This window comes from Dunckerocampus dactyliophorus, chromosome 11 (assembly GCF_027744805.1).
Source record: "Dunckerocampus dactyliophorus isolate RoL2022-P2 chromosome 11, RoL_Ddac_1.1, whole genome shotgun sequence".
Lineage (NCBI taxonomy): Eukaryota > Metazoa > Chordata > Actinopteri > Syngnathiformes > Syngnathidae > Dunckerocampus > Dunckerocampus dactyliophorus.
In genome coordinates, this window is record NC_072829.1 from 29,861,590 (window position 1) to 29,879,281 (window position 17,692).

The 17,692-nt window shown below is 41.2% G+C and overlaps 2 protein-coding genes across 6 annotated transcripts in view; one reads left to right on the forward strand and one right to left on the reverse strand.

Annotated features, from left to right (window-relative positions):
- The first annotated feature begins 30 nt into the window (after nucleotides 1-30).
- pola2 (polymerase (DNA directed), alpha 2) lies at nucleotides 31-16,880 on the forward strand. Its single transcript, XM_054791905.1, has 18 exons — nucleotides 31-4,918; nucleotides 4,991-5,115; nucleotides 5,195-5,280; nucleotides 6,140-6,197; nucleotides 6,339-6,448; nucleotides 7,783-7,982; nucleotides 9,497-9,585; nucleotides 12,214-12,366; nucleotides 12,678-12,740; nucleotides 13,480-13,531; nucleotides 13,614-13,732; nucleotides 13,822-13,860; nucleotides 13,965-14,038; nucleotides 14,783-14,885; nucleotides 14,967-15,073; nucleotides 16,030-16,086; nucleotides 16,163-16,289; nucleotides 16,373-16,880. Exons 1-18 carry the CDS (start codon nucleotides 4,834-4,836, stop codon nucleotides 16,523-16,525), a joined length of 1,800 nt encoding a protein of 599 aa, XP_054647880.1. The 5' UTR covers nucleotides 31-4,833; the 3' UTR covers nucleotides 16,526-16,880.
- The window catches only part of LOC129189809 (HIV Tat-specific factor 1 homolog), a 7,376-nt gene continuing 6,002 nt past the window's right edge, over nucleotides 16,319-17,692 (reverse strand). For 4 of the 5 annotated variants that reach the window (XM_054791909.1, XM_054791908.1, XM_054791907.1 and 1 more), the window contains 2 exons: nucleotides 17,589-17,623; nucleotides 16,320-17,496 (listed from right to left, as the gene is read on the reverse strand). In XM_054791909.1, the coding sequence (XP_054647884.1) occupies nucleotides 17,417-17,496; nucleotides 17,589-17,623 (115 nt within the window). In that variant the 3' untranslated portion in view covers nucleotides 16,320-17,416. Of the gene's footprint in view, nucleotides 17,497-17,588; nucleotides 17,624-17,692 lie in introns of all 5 variants that reach the window. The other variant, XM_054791910.1, reaches the window with a different exon arrangement.

Here is a 17,692-nt window from a genome sequence, read left to right on the forward strand (position 1 = left end):
CAGGTGGAAGAATAGCTGGAAAATGACGATGCCACCGGAACAGAAATCTCTCTATTCAAAAAGTTGGTTCACGGTTGAAGGAAGTGGGATCGATGTTCAAGAGAGTTTATCCCACTTAAAGAATAAATCATCAAGTCAGCACATAGCACATTGTACACATATGTGTATGTGTTAGTCATGGTTTAAACCAGGGGGCGCTACATTTCATCACTATTACAGCTACTACGTCAGGGGTCTGCAGCCTTTACTATCAAAAGAGCCATTTTCTTGTAGTAAAGAAAAACAGTCTGGAGCTGCAAACCTGTAGTCTTTTTTTTTTATTATTGTAAAGGTTACAACGACAGAATACAACAAACAGAAGTGCAGTTTGCGACGGCTTTTTGAGTCCTTCTTGTATTAATTAAAAAATTAAACAAATTGAGGAACATTTCTTGACAGGTCTGAAATATATATGGTTTTTTTTTCTGAAAAAAGGCTCTCATTTGTTACCGATATTTATGAATTATTTATTTTTTTCGATGTGGCGGGGGATAGGTTCCCAAAATAGCCCACAATAAGTGAAAGTGTAGCCAACTTAATTTGTTTGCAATTGTTATATACAGTATGTTTTAAGGCTGTAAAATCCCTCACCATACACTTTATACACTTTTCTCAGAGAGGCATTAACATTTTATCACAATTCTCTCTTGTTTAAGCACTCTCAAAGTTCAAATTTCGTTGAATTTTAATGATCAACTTACGAGATTGGCCACAAGAAATGAAGTGACTCATGCATATTTCACTCCTCTGATGGTGGCTTGTCCGTGCGCCATTAGGCTGGGGCATTTTTGTATCCTTGTTTAAAACATATTCCCCCTCCTCGTCCTCCATGAACCGAAGATTCATTGACAGTATTTCAGGCGCTCTACAGCCGCGTAACTTATGCCTTCATTCAGCATGTATGATCACTAGCAGCTAGTGATCACACAACAGGAAAGAGGCAGTCCTGATTGACAATGGTCTACAGCCAATCAGAACGCAGAACACAATGGGTGTGTTCTCCCTTACCCAATCAGGACTGTTGTGGCTCTATACACACTAAGATGGACACGCTGGACATGTCTTCGACTCTCACGTGAGTATACAACACCCTCTACTGGTAGCAGTAGAAAATACAATAACAGACACATGCAATGGAGCACCGATAGCTCACTCTAATACACCACAAGGACGCACAACACAATGACCGTTGATACGCTGTTAAAAAAACAAAAGGGGAACACTATTCATGGTTAGCTTACCGCAGCGGGGGTTGCATGCTCAAGAAGCCGCCTGCAGGTAGAGGCAAGGGCGTAGATGTGACACACACAGTATTTGAATTGACTAATTCTAAACATTAAGTGTCACTTTGAGCACCAATATATAAAATAAACCCAAGTAAAATGGGGCGGCAGTGGACCAGGAGGTAGAGCATGTCGTCCAGAAACAGGAAGGTTGGTTGATCGATCCTCTCTCCCTTCACCCAGTTACTGTCGTCGTGTCCCTGGGCAAGACACTTCGCCCACCTTGTACTCCAGGGCTGCACACAGTGGTGTATGAATGGGAATGAATGTTTGGTGGTGGTCGGAGAATTGGTGCGAATTGGCAGCCACGTTTCCGTCAGACTACCCCCAGGGCAGCTGTGTTTACAGATGTACATTACCACCATTGGGTTTGGGTGCTTTGAAAGGCGCTATAAAAATCGAATCCATTGTTATTATATACATATATATTATATACATAAAAATGACACTAATAAATAACTTTATTTTTCCTTTCGTCATGACCGAAAGGATCCACAGCAAGGTTGCCTACCATTGTACAAGGTGCTCTCCCATCAAACAGTTTACGTTTACGGTTTGTGATGATTTGTCATTTAAAAAGAGGCACTACGGCTGCATTGAACAGCCATAAAAACACTAATAGATTTTATGCACATATTCTTTGACCCTGAGGTATTACCTGTTGGAGACGACTGGTTTAAAGTGTGCACATGAAAAATTCCAAGTGAATAAACTCTTGACTGTCTTATGGGTTAAAAGTGAATTGATTTGGTATTTATTTATTACCAGCAGCATTATCTGATGGCGCGGCGGAGTTTGTGTTTTGTATCAAAAGGTAGCGTAATCTATTGACTTTCTTTTGAACGATCAACAATGGATGCTGTAGTTAGAGTAAGTAATGAAATAGAGAAAACCTTTAAAATGAAAGAGTTGATGAATATTGTATTCTTTGATATTGAAAAGGCTTATGATTCCATGTGGCGGGAGGGTTTATTGATTAAGATGAATAGGATGGGAATTAGAGGTAGGTTCTATAACTGGGTCATTGATTTCATATCGGACAGAAAATTCAAAGTTAAAATAGAATCAGAGATGTCAGAAGAATACAGTATAGCAAATGGTATACCACAGGGGAGTGTATTTAGTCCAGTTTTGTTTAACATAATGATAAATGATATATTCATGAATCTGGATAGAAGGATTGGGTCGGCCCTATATGCAGATTGTGGAGTGATTTGGGCAAGGGGACGAGATTCTATAAATGTGACAAGTAAAATGAAGGAAGCAATAAAGAAGATAGAACAATGGTCATATGACTGGGGATTTAAGATATCACCCAATAAAACATGTTACATGACGATTACCAGGAAAAAAGGCATAAAAAATCAGAACCTGATGCTATATGGACAAAACATGATAAAAGTAGATCATTTGAAATACCTTGGTATGTGGCTAGATCAGAAAGGCACATGGAAGAACCATGTGGAAAAGGTAGAAGAGAAATGTAAGAAGATAATAAACTTAATGAGAGCTGTTACAGGTAAGGAGTGGGGAGCAGATAAACAGTCACTAATATATATAGAGAGAGCTTTGATGAGAGCAAATATAGATTATGGAAGTTTTGTATATGGAGCTGCAGCTAAAACACATTTAATGAAAATAGAAAGAAATATTCACAAAGCATTTAGGATATGTACAGGTGCAATCACATCAACACCAATTAAAGCAATGCAGGTTGAGTTAGGAGAAGTAGCGTATGACCTGAGAAGAGATCAACTTATGTTGACATACTGGAGTAGACTTAAAGGATGTAGGCATGGACATCTGGCCAAGGATGTGATGGAGGAATGTTGGGAGTATAATACAACTAAAAGTAATAGCTTTGGGTGGGTAATTAAAGATAAAATAGATAAATATAACATAAAAAATATACATATTAATAATTCTACACCCATAAGCAATATTCCTATCTGGCTATTTCCTAAACCTGAAGTAGACATATACGTATATAACAGAGTTAAAAAATAAATGGAAAGATAGTGAAAAAGGACATAAGGCAAGTCAATATATAAAAAGAAATATTATGGTTACTTTGATATGTATACAGATGGATCAAAAAGCGAAGAAGGGAAGGTGGGGATTGGAATCTATGGACCACCAATGAATTATAGCATCATTAAAAGATTACCTGACCAGCTCTCGGTTTATACAGCAGAAATGATGGCAATTATTATAGGTTTGCAATGGATAGAGGAAATAAAAGCAGATAGAGTGGTATGTTGTGTGGACTCTCTGGCAGCATTATATAGTATCAAAAATATGGAATCAAGTCGAGAGGATTTATTATTAGAAATACATCAAAACTTATTCCAACTATACATGTTAAAAATAGACATAAGATTTTGCTGGGTGCCTGCACATGTAGGGGTGGAGGGGAATGAGGTGGCAGATAAAATGGTTAAAATGGGAATTAGAAGGAATGAAATTATAGATATACCTGCTGGTAAAGGCGAAATAAAGGCAATAATCAAAAACAAATGATGGAGAAATGGCAAAATAGGTGGGACGAGGGTAGTAGCGGGAGAAAGTATTATAAAGTACAAAAATCTATCAGTGCACAAGGGGTGAAGAGAAAAAACAGAAAAGCGGAAATAGTGTTAACTAGGATGAGGCTCAATCACACCGGGTTCAATGACAAGATGTTTTTGATAGGGAAATGTAAATCAAAAGTATGTATGGAGTGCAAAAGTATAGAGAACGTAGAACACATATTACTACACTGCAAGAGATATCGGGAAGAACGTGTAACGTTAAGGAAAACAATTAAGAAGATAGGAAGGGAATGGAGCATTAAGGGTATCTTAGGAACAGGTGGGGAGGGGGTAAGAGATATACAGAGGGCAGTGATAGAATATTTGAAGGACACATGATTATATAATAGAATGTAGATAAGTATTAGAATATTTTATTATAAGTATTATTATTAGGATTATTATTAGTATAAGTAGTCTCCTCACTAAGTTAGCATAAAGTAAGATACTGTACTGTATATGGCCCATGGTACATACTCCGGTACAGTGGGTGGCGGTATGCACCTTTTCAAGTCATGGTTGCAACCCTCCATTAAACTAAAAGAAGAAGAAGAAGAAGAAGAAGACTTTCTTTTGAGTACAGAAAACAGACTGCGTTGCGCTCCAAAACAGCAGGGGGCGATCATGCGCACAGTACGATGACGTCGTTCACCCGCCAGAAAAGAAGAAACAAAAAGACCGGAAAAGGAGGACGTGTAGTACCGAATTTTCGCGGCAAAATGAAATGAGGATTCACTGTTGACAGAGTTGCTTGCTGTGTGATCGACCATTAGCTTGATAGACGGCTCGTCTATTTAAATATTTCGGTGTCTACGGTCGGTTGTGTGATGTTGTGACGTGCGAGTCGAGCTACTGTTAGCCGCTAACGCCTTTCACCTCGAGGTGTAGTTTGCATTCGACCCTGTTCTCGCCGCAGATAAGCAAGACAAGAAGCGACAACAATGTTACCAGTGACAGCAGAAGACTTAAAAACAGAACTTGAAATGTTCTGCATAACTTGTACCGATGACTTCGCCCTAGACAAAAGTAAGTAAGCTAATTCTTGTCAACTAGCTGTGGTTTTCTGTGTTGCTTACGCTTTCCGCTGTGTTTGTTGAGTGGTGGAGCAGTGTGTTTGCAGCAGGATCCAGGCAGATGAGTGGGTTTTGGAGTGGGTTGCATACAGCACCACGAAAAATGGACTCTTGCTCTCTGTGGACACCCTGGACCAGTTTGAACACGATGTAATCGCGGCTCTGAACTCCTTTCATTCAGTGCCGCAATTCCGGTGACTGTGCATTGTCTTGCTCTTTCTTTCGTCAGGTGTTAAACAAGAGGAATAAGTCCAAACAAAGCTTCAAAAGAGACGAACGAAACAAACCCAGAGATATTCACACGATACATGATATGTAAGTACTAAGGCTATTAAAAATAATTTCGAAAACTACTTTATTTCATTCATTACGTTAACATTTTTATGCATGTGTTATCATGTCAAGCCACATCTCTGTTATAACGGCAGACCGAGCCACAGTAGCGCCCCCGCAGAGTCTGATGCTCTTTAATACCTTTATCCTGACCCGGCAGTGCAATTCCAACACCATTTATGTTTCTCCAAGTCAGAAACGCGTCTCTAGTATGTGTGGTCTAAATAAACAGATACAATAAGTGACTATTGTTATCACTCACTAACGTAACTGGATTTAAGCGTGCTCGGAAATCCCAGAAAATACATCTACTCTCAAAATCGGAATTAAGCTTAAGTTACGTGGTGTCTTTAAACACAACCCTTGGTGGCTCATAATCATGTGATTAAAGTGTGATTCTGTTATTATTAAAGAGAGTAGCTGAGGCAAATACAGCTTCAGACATGTGCTGTCTTTTAGCTTGATTTAAACTTTCATCTGGAGTTGTTAATACATACAAATATACAGTCGTATGCAAAAGTTGGGCACCCCTGACAATTTCCATCATTCATTCACTTATAAATCACTGCCTGTTTGCTACTACAATTTCAGTTTTATATGTAAGACAGAGCAATAGTTCAGGAGTTAAATGAGGTTTATTGGATTAACACAAGATGTGAAATATGCATCAAATCAAATTTAGACAGGTGCAAAAATGTGGCCTCACCTCACGGAGAGCGACCCACAGGCACACATTTTGTCCACTGAACACGCCTGTGTGGGGAAAATAAAAATGAAATGGTCAATCCAAACACCCAATGATTTATTCATGAAAATGATGGAAACTTTGTTGTCCCCTCAGCATAAAAGCAGAAGAGGAGGAGGATAATCTACTGGACTCCTACTCGACTCCTGCAAAGGTAAATTGTGTCTAATGTTGGCAAGACGTCAGACTAATGCTGTGACTATCAAGTGTCCTTTTGGGTCTTTCGTTTAATCTCTTGTGGAAGTGTTTTGCTTTGCTTTCTTTGTACTGTGTTTGTGTGTGTGTGATTGTGCAGGGCTCCCAAAAGCGAGCGCTCACCACTCCAGAAAACCCTCACTCAAAGAGGAGCTCAGCTTTGTTGACCAGTCCAGGCGTCCTCTTGTCTCCATCTTGCTTCTCTCCAAGGTATTCCGTCAGGGTTTTGTGAAGATTGGTTCTTCAAACCACCAACCATGCTCTTGAAGCTCACAAAAATACTTGATATAATGTATATCATTCATACAATAATCCCTCTTTTATCACAGTTAATTGGTTCCAGACTCGACAGCGATAAGTGAAATTCCGTGAAGTAGGATTGAATGTTAATAGAGGGACTATTTTCATAGTTAAAACTTAGAAAACCTGTTTATGACTTTGTAAATACAAATTTTCCATTCCATTTTCCTCCGCTTATCTGGGTCCGGATCGCGGGGGCAGCAGTCTCAGTAGGGAAGCCCAGACTTCCTGGTCCCCGGCCACCTCCTCCAGCTCCACCGGGAGGACACCAAGGCGTTCCCAGGCCAGCTGTGAGGCATAATCCCTCCAGCGTGTCCTAGGTCTGCCCCGGGGCCTTCTCCCGGCTGGGCGTGCCCGGAACACCACACCAGGGAGGCGTCCGGGAGGCATCCGGACTCGATGCCCGAGCCACCTCAACTGGCTCTTCTCCATGTGAAGGAGCAGCGGCTCTACTCTGAGCCCCTCCCGGATGACCGAGCTCCTCACCCTGTCTCTTAGGGTGAGTCCAGCTACCCTACGGAGGAAACTCATTTCAGCCGCTTGTATCCACAATCTCATTCTTTCGGTCACGACCCAAAGCTCATGACCATAGGTGGGGGTGGGGACATACATTGATCGGTAAATTGAGAGCTTTGCCTTCCAGCTCAGCTCTCCCCTCACCACGACGGTCCGGTACAGCGACCGCATTACTGCAGACGCTGCGCCGATCCGCCTATCGACCTCACGCTCCAACCTTCCCTCACTCGTGAACAAGACCCCAAGATACTTGAAGTCCTTCGCCTTGAGAAGGACCTCATTCCAAACCCGGATGGAGCAATTCAAATTCGCCATTCAAATTTTGCAGCTTCACTCATCATGGTTTAAAAAAAAATAAAAAATTAATCATGCTGTTTTGTGGTTGAATATGGACATTTATTGGTTTAAAAAAAAACGTGCATATTGAAGCAAATTTTACGCACTTTTGCCTAAATTAAGCATTGTCAAGCATAAAAACCGTAATGTTCGGTGAGACACACAAGCACCAGACTTGATTGCCTGAACAACAGGCTTTTATTGCAGGTTTGAATGATCTCACAAAGGCACAATAATCCCTAATAATAACACGGGCTGCTGTTGCTGCAGTAACTTGTTCCCTCACTTCCTGTCCACTTCCTTCCTGCATTTAATTTCTATTAAATGCATGTTTTTTCCTTAAGTTGCTCATATGAAACAGCATTTTCTTACCCTCGCCCTTACCTTTGCAGCGCAACTCCCTCCCAGAAGTACAGCCAACGTGGAGGAAAGGGGGAGGTGGTGGTGTCATTCGGGGCTGTGCAGGGCACTCGCTGGACGGGCAGCAAGTCCTCTGGTGCAGGCATCCAGCTGGATTTGCTGGAAGGGCCAGAAGACTCCCTCTGCTGCAGCTACAAGTACATGTTCCAGAGACTGCGTGATATCAGGAATGGTGAGCGAAGGAAAAATGAAAAATAATAATAAATAGCCTGTGTATATCAGGATTGTCCAACGTGGCTGTTTTTTATTAGCCTGCAACACATTCGAAAAATATAATTTGACAAAACTTTAAAAATTAAAAACACAGACAAAAATGGAAAAATCAACAATAATTTTACAAGAATAAAGTCAAAATATTAAGACAACAAAAGTTGCAGTCTAACAAGAAAAAGTTGTGAATTTACACAAATAATAGTATGTGATATAATGAGGGGAAAAATGTCATTTTTAGTTGCATAAAGAGTAATATGAGAAACAAAACAATGAATAAAGTTGTAATTTTTGGAAAATTAGGTTGTGGAAAATGTTACCATACAAGGATAAAGTCAAAATATGGGAAACAAATTTTACCAAAAAAATGTATATTTTACAAAATTTACAAGAAGAAAGTTGAAATAGTTTAAAAAAAAAAAAAAACAGCAGAATGAGTGTTATATGTTAGGGAAAATAAATTTGGGGAAAAAATGAACAAAGAATGAAGTTGATATTAATATGCTTTTTCATCAATATAACAAAGCTGAGATGCATTGAAGTTAGAGTTGTCCTATCATATCGGCCAACTAGTAGTAGTAATAATAAACAGAAATGCAATGAAAATCAATGAGTGGATGTTCTTATCACTAACTTTGTCACTCTTAATGCGGAAGTACAATTTGCTGTGTTTAAGCGTGCCTGGAAATCCCAGAAAATTCACTAAAAACATGTGATTTCAACTTAATGATGTGGTGTCTTTGAATGCCACTCCCCATTGCTCATAACAGTTAAAAGTCTGATTGAAATATTCTGCTATTAAAGAAGCCAATGTTGGGTAAATAGATTTTCAGACGTGTGCCATCTCATATACAGCATATAAATAAAATCCTGCACTGTCATTTATCTTTCTATCAATTAAATACAGTAAAAATGGGCATATTTCAGACATGGTAAAGGTAATGGCTTAATTTATGTTGAACATGCATACAAGTTACATTGGAATACATCACATAGTATAATTCACAGTTCTACATGTCCAGAAAGGAGTAGGAAGAAGCAAAGCTTATTTAATCCTACCTCGCATCCGTTTCACATCAATTGCAATACATTTGTTCACTTCCTGTATTCCAATGTACTCTTTGCTAGTTTAAAATACTATCATGATTAATTTATTTGAAAACTGTGATAAATCTGATTAATAATTGTAATCATTTGACAGCCCATTGTTAGCATATCTGCATGTGTTGCGTTACAAAATATGAAAGTGGCAAAGCTGCATCCTTTCATTTGTCACTATGTGATGCGACGAGGACCAGGATGATTAAATGGTCCTCGTCGCATTGACGGACGAATATTATTATGTGGCCGTCGCTGGACGAACGTTTGGACACCCCTGGTGTGTGTGTACACACACACACACACGCACACAGTGTCTCTATCATCTATATATCATCTATATATCTACAGTATGTCTGCGTGTTTCTTCTTCTGCAGTGTTGACAGAGAAGATAGAGGAGCTGGGAGAAGGCCTGCGGTCTCACTACAACATCGAAGAGTTCTCTCCTGTCTCACTGCCAGCACAGGTGCAGCATAGCAACATGGTTCACGAAAAATCGTGTTTTTGTACATTCGGATATGTTTGTGATTTCTATTTGGCCTTCTTAAAATGTCTTTCTAATGGTTTTGCAATTTATAAGCCGCATGGTGGCCTAGTGGTTAGCATGATGGCCACACAGACACGAGATCGGGAAGATCTGGGTTCGAACCTCTGTTGGGGCATCTCTGTGTGGAGTTTGCCTGTTCTCCCCGCTGCGTGGGTTTTCTCCGGGTACATTGCTGTATCGCGGTTCATCTTTCGTGGATACGCTGTTTCGCTGACTTTTTTTCGAGTGAATCTTCCCCCCCCTCAGCGTATCAATGCTGTTACAGGCCAAGCCTGGCCCTTTAAGAAGAATTGCATTGTGGGAAGTTGAGTGTCTGTCGCTTCCCTCTCTGGTCTGTCTACACCGCCCATTGTGTTCTGCGTCCTGATTGGCTGTAAACCATTGTCACTCAATCTCATTCGTGCCGTCTGCCAAAACGCTACAGTACAGAGGAACGGCGCCAGGGCGAAAAGGCACGATCACAGGAGTGAAATATGCGCGAGTGACTGAATGATTTCTTGTTGATCATTAAGGTTGATTATTAAAATTCAAACAAAGGTTTGAACTTTGAGTGTTTAAACGAGAGATATGTGAGAAAATGAAAATGCTAATGCTAATAAAAAGTTAATGCCTGTCTGAGAAAATTGTATGAAGTGTAAGTGTACTTACTTACTTACAAACATATATAATCCATTGTTTAAAAAAAAAATAGGATGGCTACTTTGTGGATTTCACTTATTGCGGGCTATTTTGTAAACTATCCCCCATATACGGTACTCCGGTTTCCTCCCACATAAAAAAAAAATATGCCAGTTTGGTTAATTGAAGACTGAATTGCCCATAGGTATGAATCTGTGTAGGCTCTGTCGTACAGGAGTTGTCCATCGAGGAAAAGGCTTCTTGAGACGTCATCTGTACTTCTGTGAAGAAGGTGTCGGACGTTTCGCTCCTCATCCGAAGAGCTTCGTCAGCGAACTAATAAGTGCTGGTAGCTTAGGCCTTAAATACAGTAAGAGTGGGCGGAATTGGTGTGCCAACACCCTCCTCCTATTGGTTCCTTACACTAAGCCTGGGCAGAGTAGTGGTATAATCCTATCCTGCTATTAACACCTCCGATAAAAGGGAAGTGTCGCTCCCTGAATTGGGTATGAACGACTCTGATACTGGCTCGTTAGCATCTATTGTTCTGGCTCGGCCCTGGCTCCACCTCATTTGCAAGACTAAGAGCTGTGGGTTTTGGTCTCAGTAACCTGCTGAACACAGGGTCCAAATTAAACCTCAAACCACCATTCCGATTCAATGATGGGTTCTGTTGTTTGACAAAAATAGCTTCCTTGACTTCTCTTTCAAACCATCTCTTTTCTTTGGCCAAAATCTTTACCTCGCTGTCCTCAAAAGAGCGATTGGTTGCTTTAAGGTGTAGATGTACTGCTGATTGAGGACCACTAGAATTGTCCCTGCGATGTTGATAAAGCCTTTTTTTGGAGCATTTGCTTAGTTTCCCCAATGTAGTGCTCTTTGCATTCCTCATCTTTACAGTGGATGGAATAGACCACATTGCTCTGTTTTTGGTTTGGAGCCTTGTCTTTAGGATATACAAATTTTTGTCTCAGGGTATTTACTGGTTTGAAATAGGTAGGAATTTTGTGTTGCCATAAGATCCTCTGGAGTTTTTTGGAGACTCCCGGTACATAAGGGACTACCACTCCTCTCCTTTTTGCTTCTGTGGGCTTTTGGGTTTCTTTCCCTACTCTCTTCTTTTGACATTTGTTAAAAGCCCACCGCGGGTACCCACAGGTTGAGAGCGCTCTCTGGACATGTTGTGTCTCCTTTTTCTTTCCCTCAGCACTAGTTGGTATTTGTTCCGCTCTATGTTGGAGGGTCCTAATAACCCCTAGTTAGAAAGGCCACACACACACTGACCAATACCTGCTTTTTGAATCAAACCATCCACTACAACATAAACTAGGGGTATGACTAGGGGTAGGAAGTCCAGCCACTGCGCTGCCAGACCTAGCAAGCTAACAGGGCTAACATCACACGTCCGTGAATCAGTAAATCAGTGAAGCTTATGTGTCATATTTCCATCAGTTTATGCAGGAGTGTGGCGGTCAAGTCGTACTTTGCTGGCAAATAGCAGCAGCTCAGAAGTACATACCGTGGCTCTAAGTGGTTTACTAGCGGGCGAAAGTCGCTAAATGTGCGATGAGGTTGGTCGTATTAAACTACGCGGTTCTGTGCCAGCACGGGAAACTTGTGCATGGCAAGTTTTTCACTCAGCTGCATCTTCTTGGTTGTTTTTTTTTTTTTACTGCCGCACTGCTGACATCACTCCTGCTCTTTGCTGCTTTGTTAGCACGCTAGCAAACTTTGTTGTTGTGATCACATGGGCTCTATCCAGTCGCTGCTGGGGCGGAGTCTGGAATCGACTGCTTGTATCGGAGATTTGAGATGCATGGTATATTCCTATTTATTTATTTGCTGATGTTGTCCTGATATCAATATCAGATTGGGACATCCATACTGGTGAGTTATGTTTTTTAAAATATGTTTTTGCTTTTTTGGCAGGACCGCGTGTCTGTTTTGGGCCAGGTGTGCTGTGACAGTAATGGCAAACTGAATGCACAGTCGGTTCTGTTGGAAGCGGGACCAGAGCAAGGGGCTCAGCAAGTACGCGTGGACTTGTCAGAGCTCCAAGAGTACTCCCTATTTACTGGCCAGGTAAGTTTGTTAAGCTGGGATGGTGACTCAAAACAAACACTGCGGTGGTTTCTCCTTTGCCTCTGCGCTAAGCTTGTGTGCAGCAGGTTATATGGGCCACCGAGAGTAACTGAGTATGCCAAGGAAGCTGGTCTGGAGGCTCAGCCAGCATCTGACCGAGAGCTCTCACAAGGTTTTTTATGGAATGGATAGAGAAGAATAACTCGCTAATAAATATGCTGTACAATAAGAGAGAGATGTTTTTGTAACTATAATGTTGGGACACAAACACTAAATGGGTTTGATGGGAAAAACTCATGACTCTCCTCCAGGTGGTGGCGTTGGAGGGGATGAACACAACAGGAGGCAAACTAGTGGTTTCTAAAGTCTACGAGGTCAGCCGTGGTTAACACTTAACTTGGAACTAACAAATCAAGAAAACCACAAGCTTGTGGTTTTAAACCAGGGGTGTCCAGCAAGGGCCACGTAACGAAAAATGAAAGGATGCAACTTTGCCACGTTGATATTTTGCAAAGAAACACATGTAGCTTTGTGATATACTGTAGGTGAAAAAGCTTATTCGTGTCAACTTTGCTCTTTTTTTTTTTTGCTGTTTTTTTTTTTCCCCCAACTAGTTCAACGTCCTTCTTGTAAATGTTCTTCTTGTAATATCATTTTATTCTCATAGTGCTTTGACATTATTCCCATAATATTATCTCTTTTTCTCCAACCTAATTTCCCAAAAATTACTACTTTATTTTGTTTTGTTTCTCATATGACTTTTTCAGCTCTATGCTACTAAAATGACGTTATTTTTCCTCATATTACGTTATTCCTGTAAAATTAACTTTTTCTGGTTAAATTACAACTTTTTTGTCAATATTTTCACTTTATTTTTTGCATTGCTGTGTTTTTGGGTTTTGTTTTTTTTTTAGTTTTCTTGTTAAATAATATTTTATGTGCCGTGGCCCAATTTTAATAATAATAAAAAGAAAAAAGAAACCACAGCTGCTGCCTACAAATGGCCTCCTGGGCTGCACTTTGGACACCCCTGTTTTAAAATCAGAGCAGATCAGATTTACATCAAAGGGCCTGAGGGAATTACATTTATGGTTTTTCATTTCACTTTTCCAGGGAATCCCACTCCCCTTCTACTCCTCAGAAGTGAAAGTGGAGATGGATGAAGGTAAGGAAGGATGCGCCATAGCCAAAAATAAATAAAAAAAACCCAAGATCTGTTTTAATGATATCCCTTGATGCAATTCCAGAGCCGCTCAATGTGCTTGTGGCCTGTGGGCCTTACACCCCTTCTGACAGCCTCAACTTTGACCCTCTCCTGGACCTCATCCATGTGATTGCGAGGGATCGTCCTGACGTCTGCATACTGGTCAATTCTCTCACGCGCAGGATGCATTTCCTGCATATCTTCCAAATACAAAATCTTTTACGTGATGCCTTTTTTCCCCTTTTCTGCAGCTGGGCCCTTTTGTTGACTCCAAGCATGATCAAATTGAGGTATGCTGACCTGTAGACGTGCCGCTTTGCATCTTCCAAAAAAGACACATCCAAAGTGTGACTGCATGCATTGGTAGTGTAAATCTTCCTTTTACTCCCAACAGAAATCTCAGGTGACAGAGACATTTGAAGCCATTTTCTCAAGATGCATTGAGAGCATCGTGGAAGGCACAAAAGCGTATGTTTTACTTTGAAAACTAAACCAAAACGTTTTAACAAAATGCATATACAGTCGTCCTTCCTTTTACCACAGTTAATTGGTTCCAGGCCCGACCGCGAAAAGTAAATTTCCGCAAAGTAGGATTCAATATTAATAAATTAAATATTTTCATAGTTATGGCATAAAAAAATGTTTACGATCTTCTAAATCCGTTTTTTAACATTTTTAAGCCTTCTAGATATGAAATAGGGAGGCAGTGGCTCAGGAGGTAGAGCTGGTTGTCCAGAAACCGGAAGGTTGGCGGTTCGATCCTCGCTCCCTCTCCCTCGGTGAGGCCGTAAGCGCAAATCGGCAGCCACGTTTCCGTCAGACTACTCCAGGGCAGCTGTGGGTACAGATGTACTTTACCACCAACAGTGTGTGACTGAATAATGGCTTCACTTCATTGTGAAGCGCTAAGGGTGCCTTGAAAAGCACTATAAAATTTAACCATTATTATTATTATTATTAATAAATAATCCCCGAGAGATTTTCTATGCTCTAACTTCGGAAATATTCCATTTCTAAATAAGGAATCCTACTTTGTGGAAATTCACTTGTCACAGTCGGGTGTGGAACTAATCAACCTCAATAAACGAGGGATTGCTGTATGATCGTTTTTGAGATGAGATCTTCCCAAAATGTAGTTTTCCGCTGCCCCACTAAAAATAACACATGCTGATGAGCATTTAGTGTTTTCTTTTGTTTGTTTCCTTCTTGCAGTGTTGGCTGTCGCCTCGTATTTGTTCCTTCCCAGAGAGACATCCACCATCATTACATCTACCCACAGCCTCCCTTCACCCTGCCGAGCCTCGGCAAGAACCCAGTAAGATGCACGCACACGCTTCTGTGTAAGAAGTGTCACCCTTGTGGGACGTCGGATCTCAAAGTGTTTTAAACCCCACAGCGTGTGACCCTGGTGCCTGACCCGTGCACCCTACTCATTGACGGTGTGACCTTTGGCTTGACCTCCACTGACATAATGTTCCACATGGGTGCCGAGGAGATCAGCTGGTGGGGATGCAGGAGTTTCATACCTTCACACATTTAGAAAGTAGCAGTATGGCAGCAGTTGTACCATTCTTTTTAAGACAGCACGCATATACCATCATACACGTTGCAGAAGGTGTGGGAATCGGGTGCCTTCACTATGACCGCGACTGATACACATTCATAGCTACCTTCCCAGCAGAACCCCCATCCTTAAAGGATAACTGCACTTTTTGGGGGAATTTTGCCCGTCATCCACAATCCTTCTCTTTTCTGTGCGTTCATAAGAGGCAGGTAATTCATGCACGTGATGGAACACACCTATTCCACCTAGAAAGGCCGCTATTAAAACACCTCCTGAAACATCCAACAAGGTTTTATGGTTTTCCATCCATGCTGTGAGCATGTAGTAACAGGTACACTGATAACATTTAATACTTACAGTATTTTGGTCATTTTTAAGCATTAGTGGAACTTCCTTCCTGTGTGCATTGATTTCACATAGCAACATAGAAAGGAACGCTACACATAGCTACACCTTTTTCAACCTCAAACACAAAAACACAGCAGCAGTGGCGGCAGCTCCAATATGTAGCGTTAACTTTCGCTAGTGGCCTGAGGCATTGTAAGCGAGGGCGTGGTGAAGCTAGGCGGCTAGTTGCTAGCCGGTAATGTAGTTCCTAGGCTTAATGTTAATAACTATGTCACTTGGTTAATATGCAGGTCGCATGATGTAAATGGAGCGTTGTTGGCGCTTTTTTGAGGTTTTTCAGAAGGCGGAATAGGTGCGTCCCATTACGTGCATTCTTAGGTTCCTCGTTTTAGCTGTTTTTATATCTTTAGAATGCACAGAAAAGAGAGACGTGTGTTCATCTCTCATAAGGATTTTGTATGATGGGCAAAATTTCCCCCAAAAAGTGCACTTTTCCTGTCAACCACTTGATCTATAGCATTGTGGGCTAATGAAATGCTTGTTACAGCGGCAGTGGATCGGACCGCTTTTCTCGTATTCTGAAGCACATGTTGACCCAGAGGAGGTAAGAGTCTTTTTGTTTAGAAATGCCCTCCTTACTAAAAGTTGTTCATTACCAGCATTTTTGTTCTGCCTTTCAGTTATTACCCACTCTACCCACCGGCCGAGGAGGTGAATATGGACTATGAAAAGTTCCAAAGCTTTGGTCAAATGCCGCTCACGCCGGACGTTCTCATCATTCCATCCGAGCTGCGCTACTTTGTTAAGGTACAGAGCAGCCATACTGTCGTGCATCCACCTCCTCCTCCTTCTTTGTGGATGGTTTATCCATTTAAATATCACTCCTGCAGGATGTGATTGGCTGCGTATGCATTAATCCTGGACGTCTGACCAAAGGCCAAGTGGGCGGGACCTACAGCAGGCTGATGATTCAGCGCACAGCCTCATCAGACGACAAGAAGCGAGTCGGTCCGTGTTTGGCGGCTCAGGTGGTGAAGGTTTAACCAGAAATAAGGACACAAAAAATTATGTGTACTTAACAACCTGCAACCACCTGGCCCTTAATATTTGCCTCTACTGGCAAACTAATATGAAATATGCACCATAACCCAACTGGTTTACTTTTGTACAAATACATGTGGTGGTGTGATTATAGTTATACAGTACATACTATGATGTGTTGATGCTGTATTTTGTTACAGCAGCAATAAATCTACAACAATTTAGTATGTGACACGTATACTCTTTGGCTCCAACAATCTAATCTAACGATCAAATACAAGAGCTGTATCAAAAAGTCCAAGTCCAAATGACAACAATAATGATGAACACTTTTTAAATTTTTTTTTTTTTTTCACAATAAATATCTTTAAATGAAGGATCTTTGATATCATGTTGCGGGTGTACCCAATGGTGCAGCCAGTGAAACATGAAACAACGGCCTGTGTGTGTGAACATAGATTTCAACATGTATTACTCGCTTAATCCTCATTTGGGTGGCGGCGGTGTGCAGGACTTTGGGTGGGGGCAGGGTACACCCTGGACTGGTCGCCAGCCAACCGCAGGGCACATCCAAAAAAACATTCATAGTCCCATTCTTACCTGTCGCCAATGAAACCAACATGCATATTTATGGCAGCCGAACCACCCGGACAAAACACACACAGAAGAGAGAACATGCGAACTCCATATAGAGATGCCCAACAGAGATTTGAACCCAGATCTTCCAATTCTCTGTTATATATTTTTAGACTTATTACAACAATTTCTCAGAGGTTTTATTTGTTGTTACAATTGGTTGATGGGCCCAGTGAGATGGTCTTGTGGGCTGCGGGGTCCCTCCCTTCCCTGCTGTAACATCAGAGGTACTGTAGGTCCTTCTGGTATGAGGTAGATCAGTCATAAAAATGGTCAAACTCATCAGAGTCGATCTGCTGATCTGTTTTCACTCGAAAAATGTTCACGTTGCAAGATGCTGGAAGATGGACAAAACTTGAATCAACATCAGCAAAGAACCATAAGTTGTTTTATTCTTTTGTCTCTTTAAATAAGCAGATGATGTGGTACCTTTGTGTTCCTCTTCCGATTTCACGTCAGTTTCTCTGTCAATAGAAAGTGAGGTACAGCAATTTAGTACAGGCAAGATTAAGAAAACGCAAGCTGTTTGCTTA

Bases quoted from the DNA above. Each gene is read 5' to 3' on its own strand.
- pola2 (XM_054791905.1), top strand. From the start codon at position 4,834: ATGTTACCAGTGACAGCAGAAGACTTAAAAACAGAACTTGAAATGTTC. The intron at 5,281-6,139 runs GTAAGTACTAAG...TTGTCCCCTCAG, and splicing joins ATTCACACGATACATGATAT to CATAAAAGCAGAAGAGGAGG. The intron at 6,198-6,338 runs GTAAATTGTGTC...GTGATTGTGCAG, and splicing joins CCTACTCGACTCCTGCAAAG to GGCTCCCAAAAGCGAGCGCT.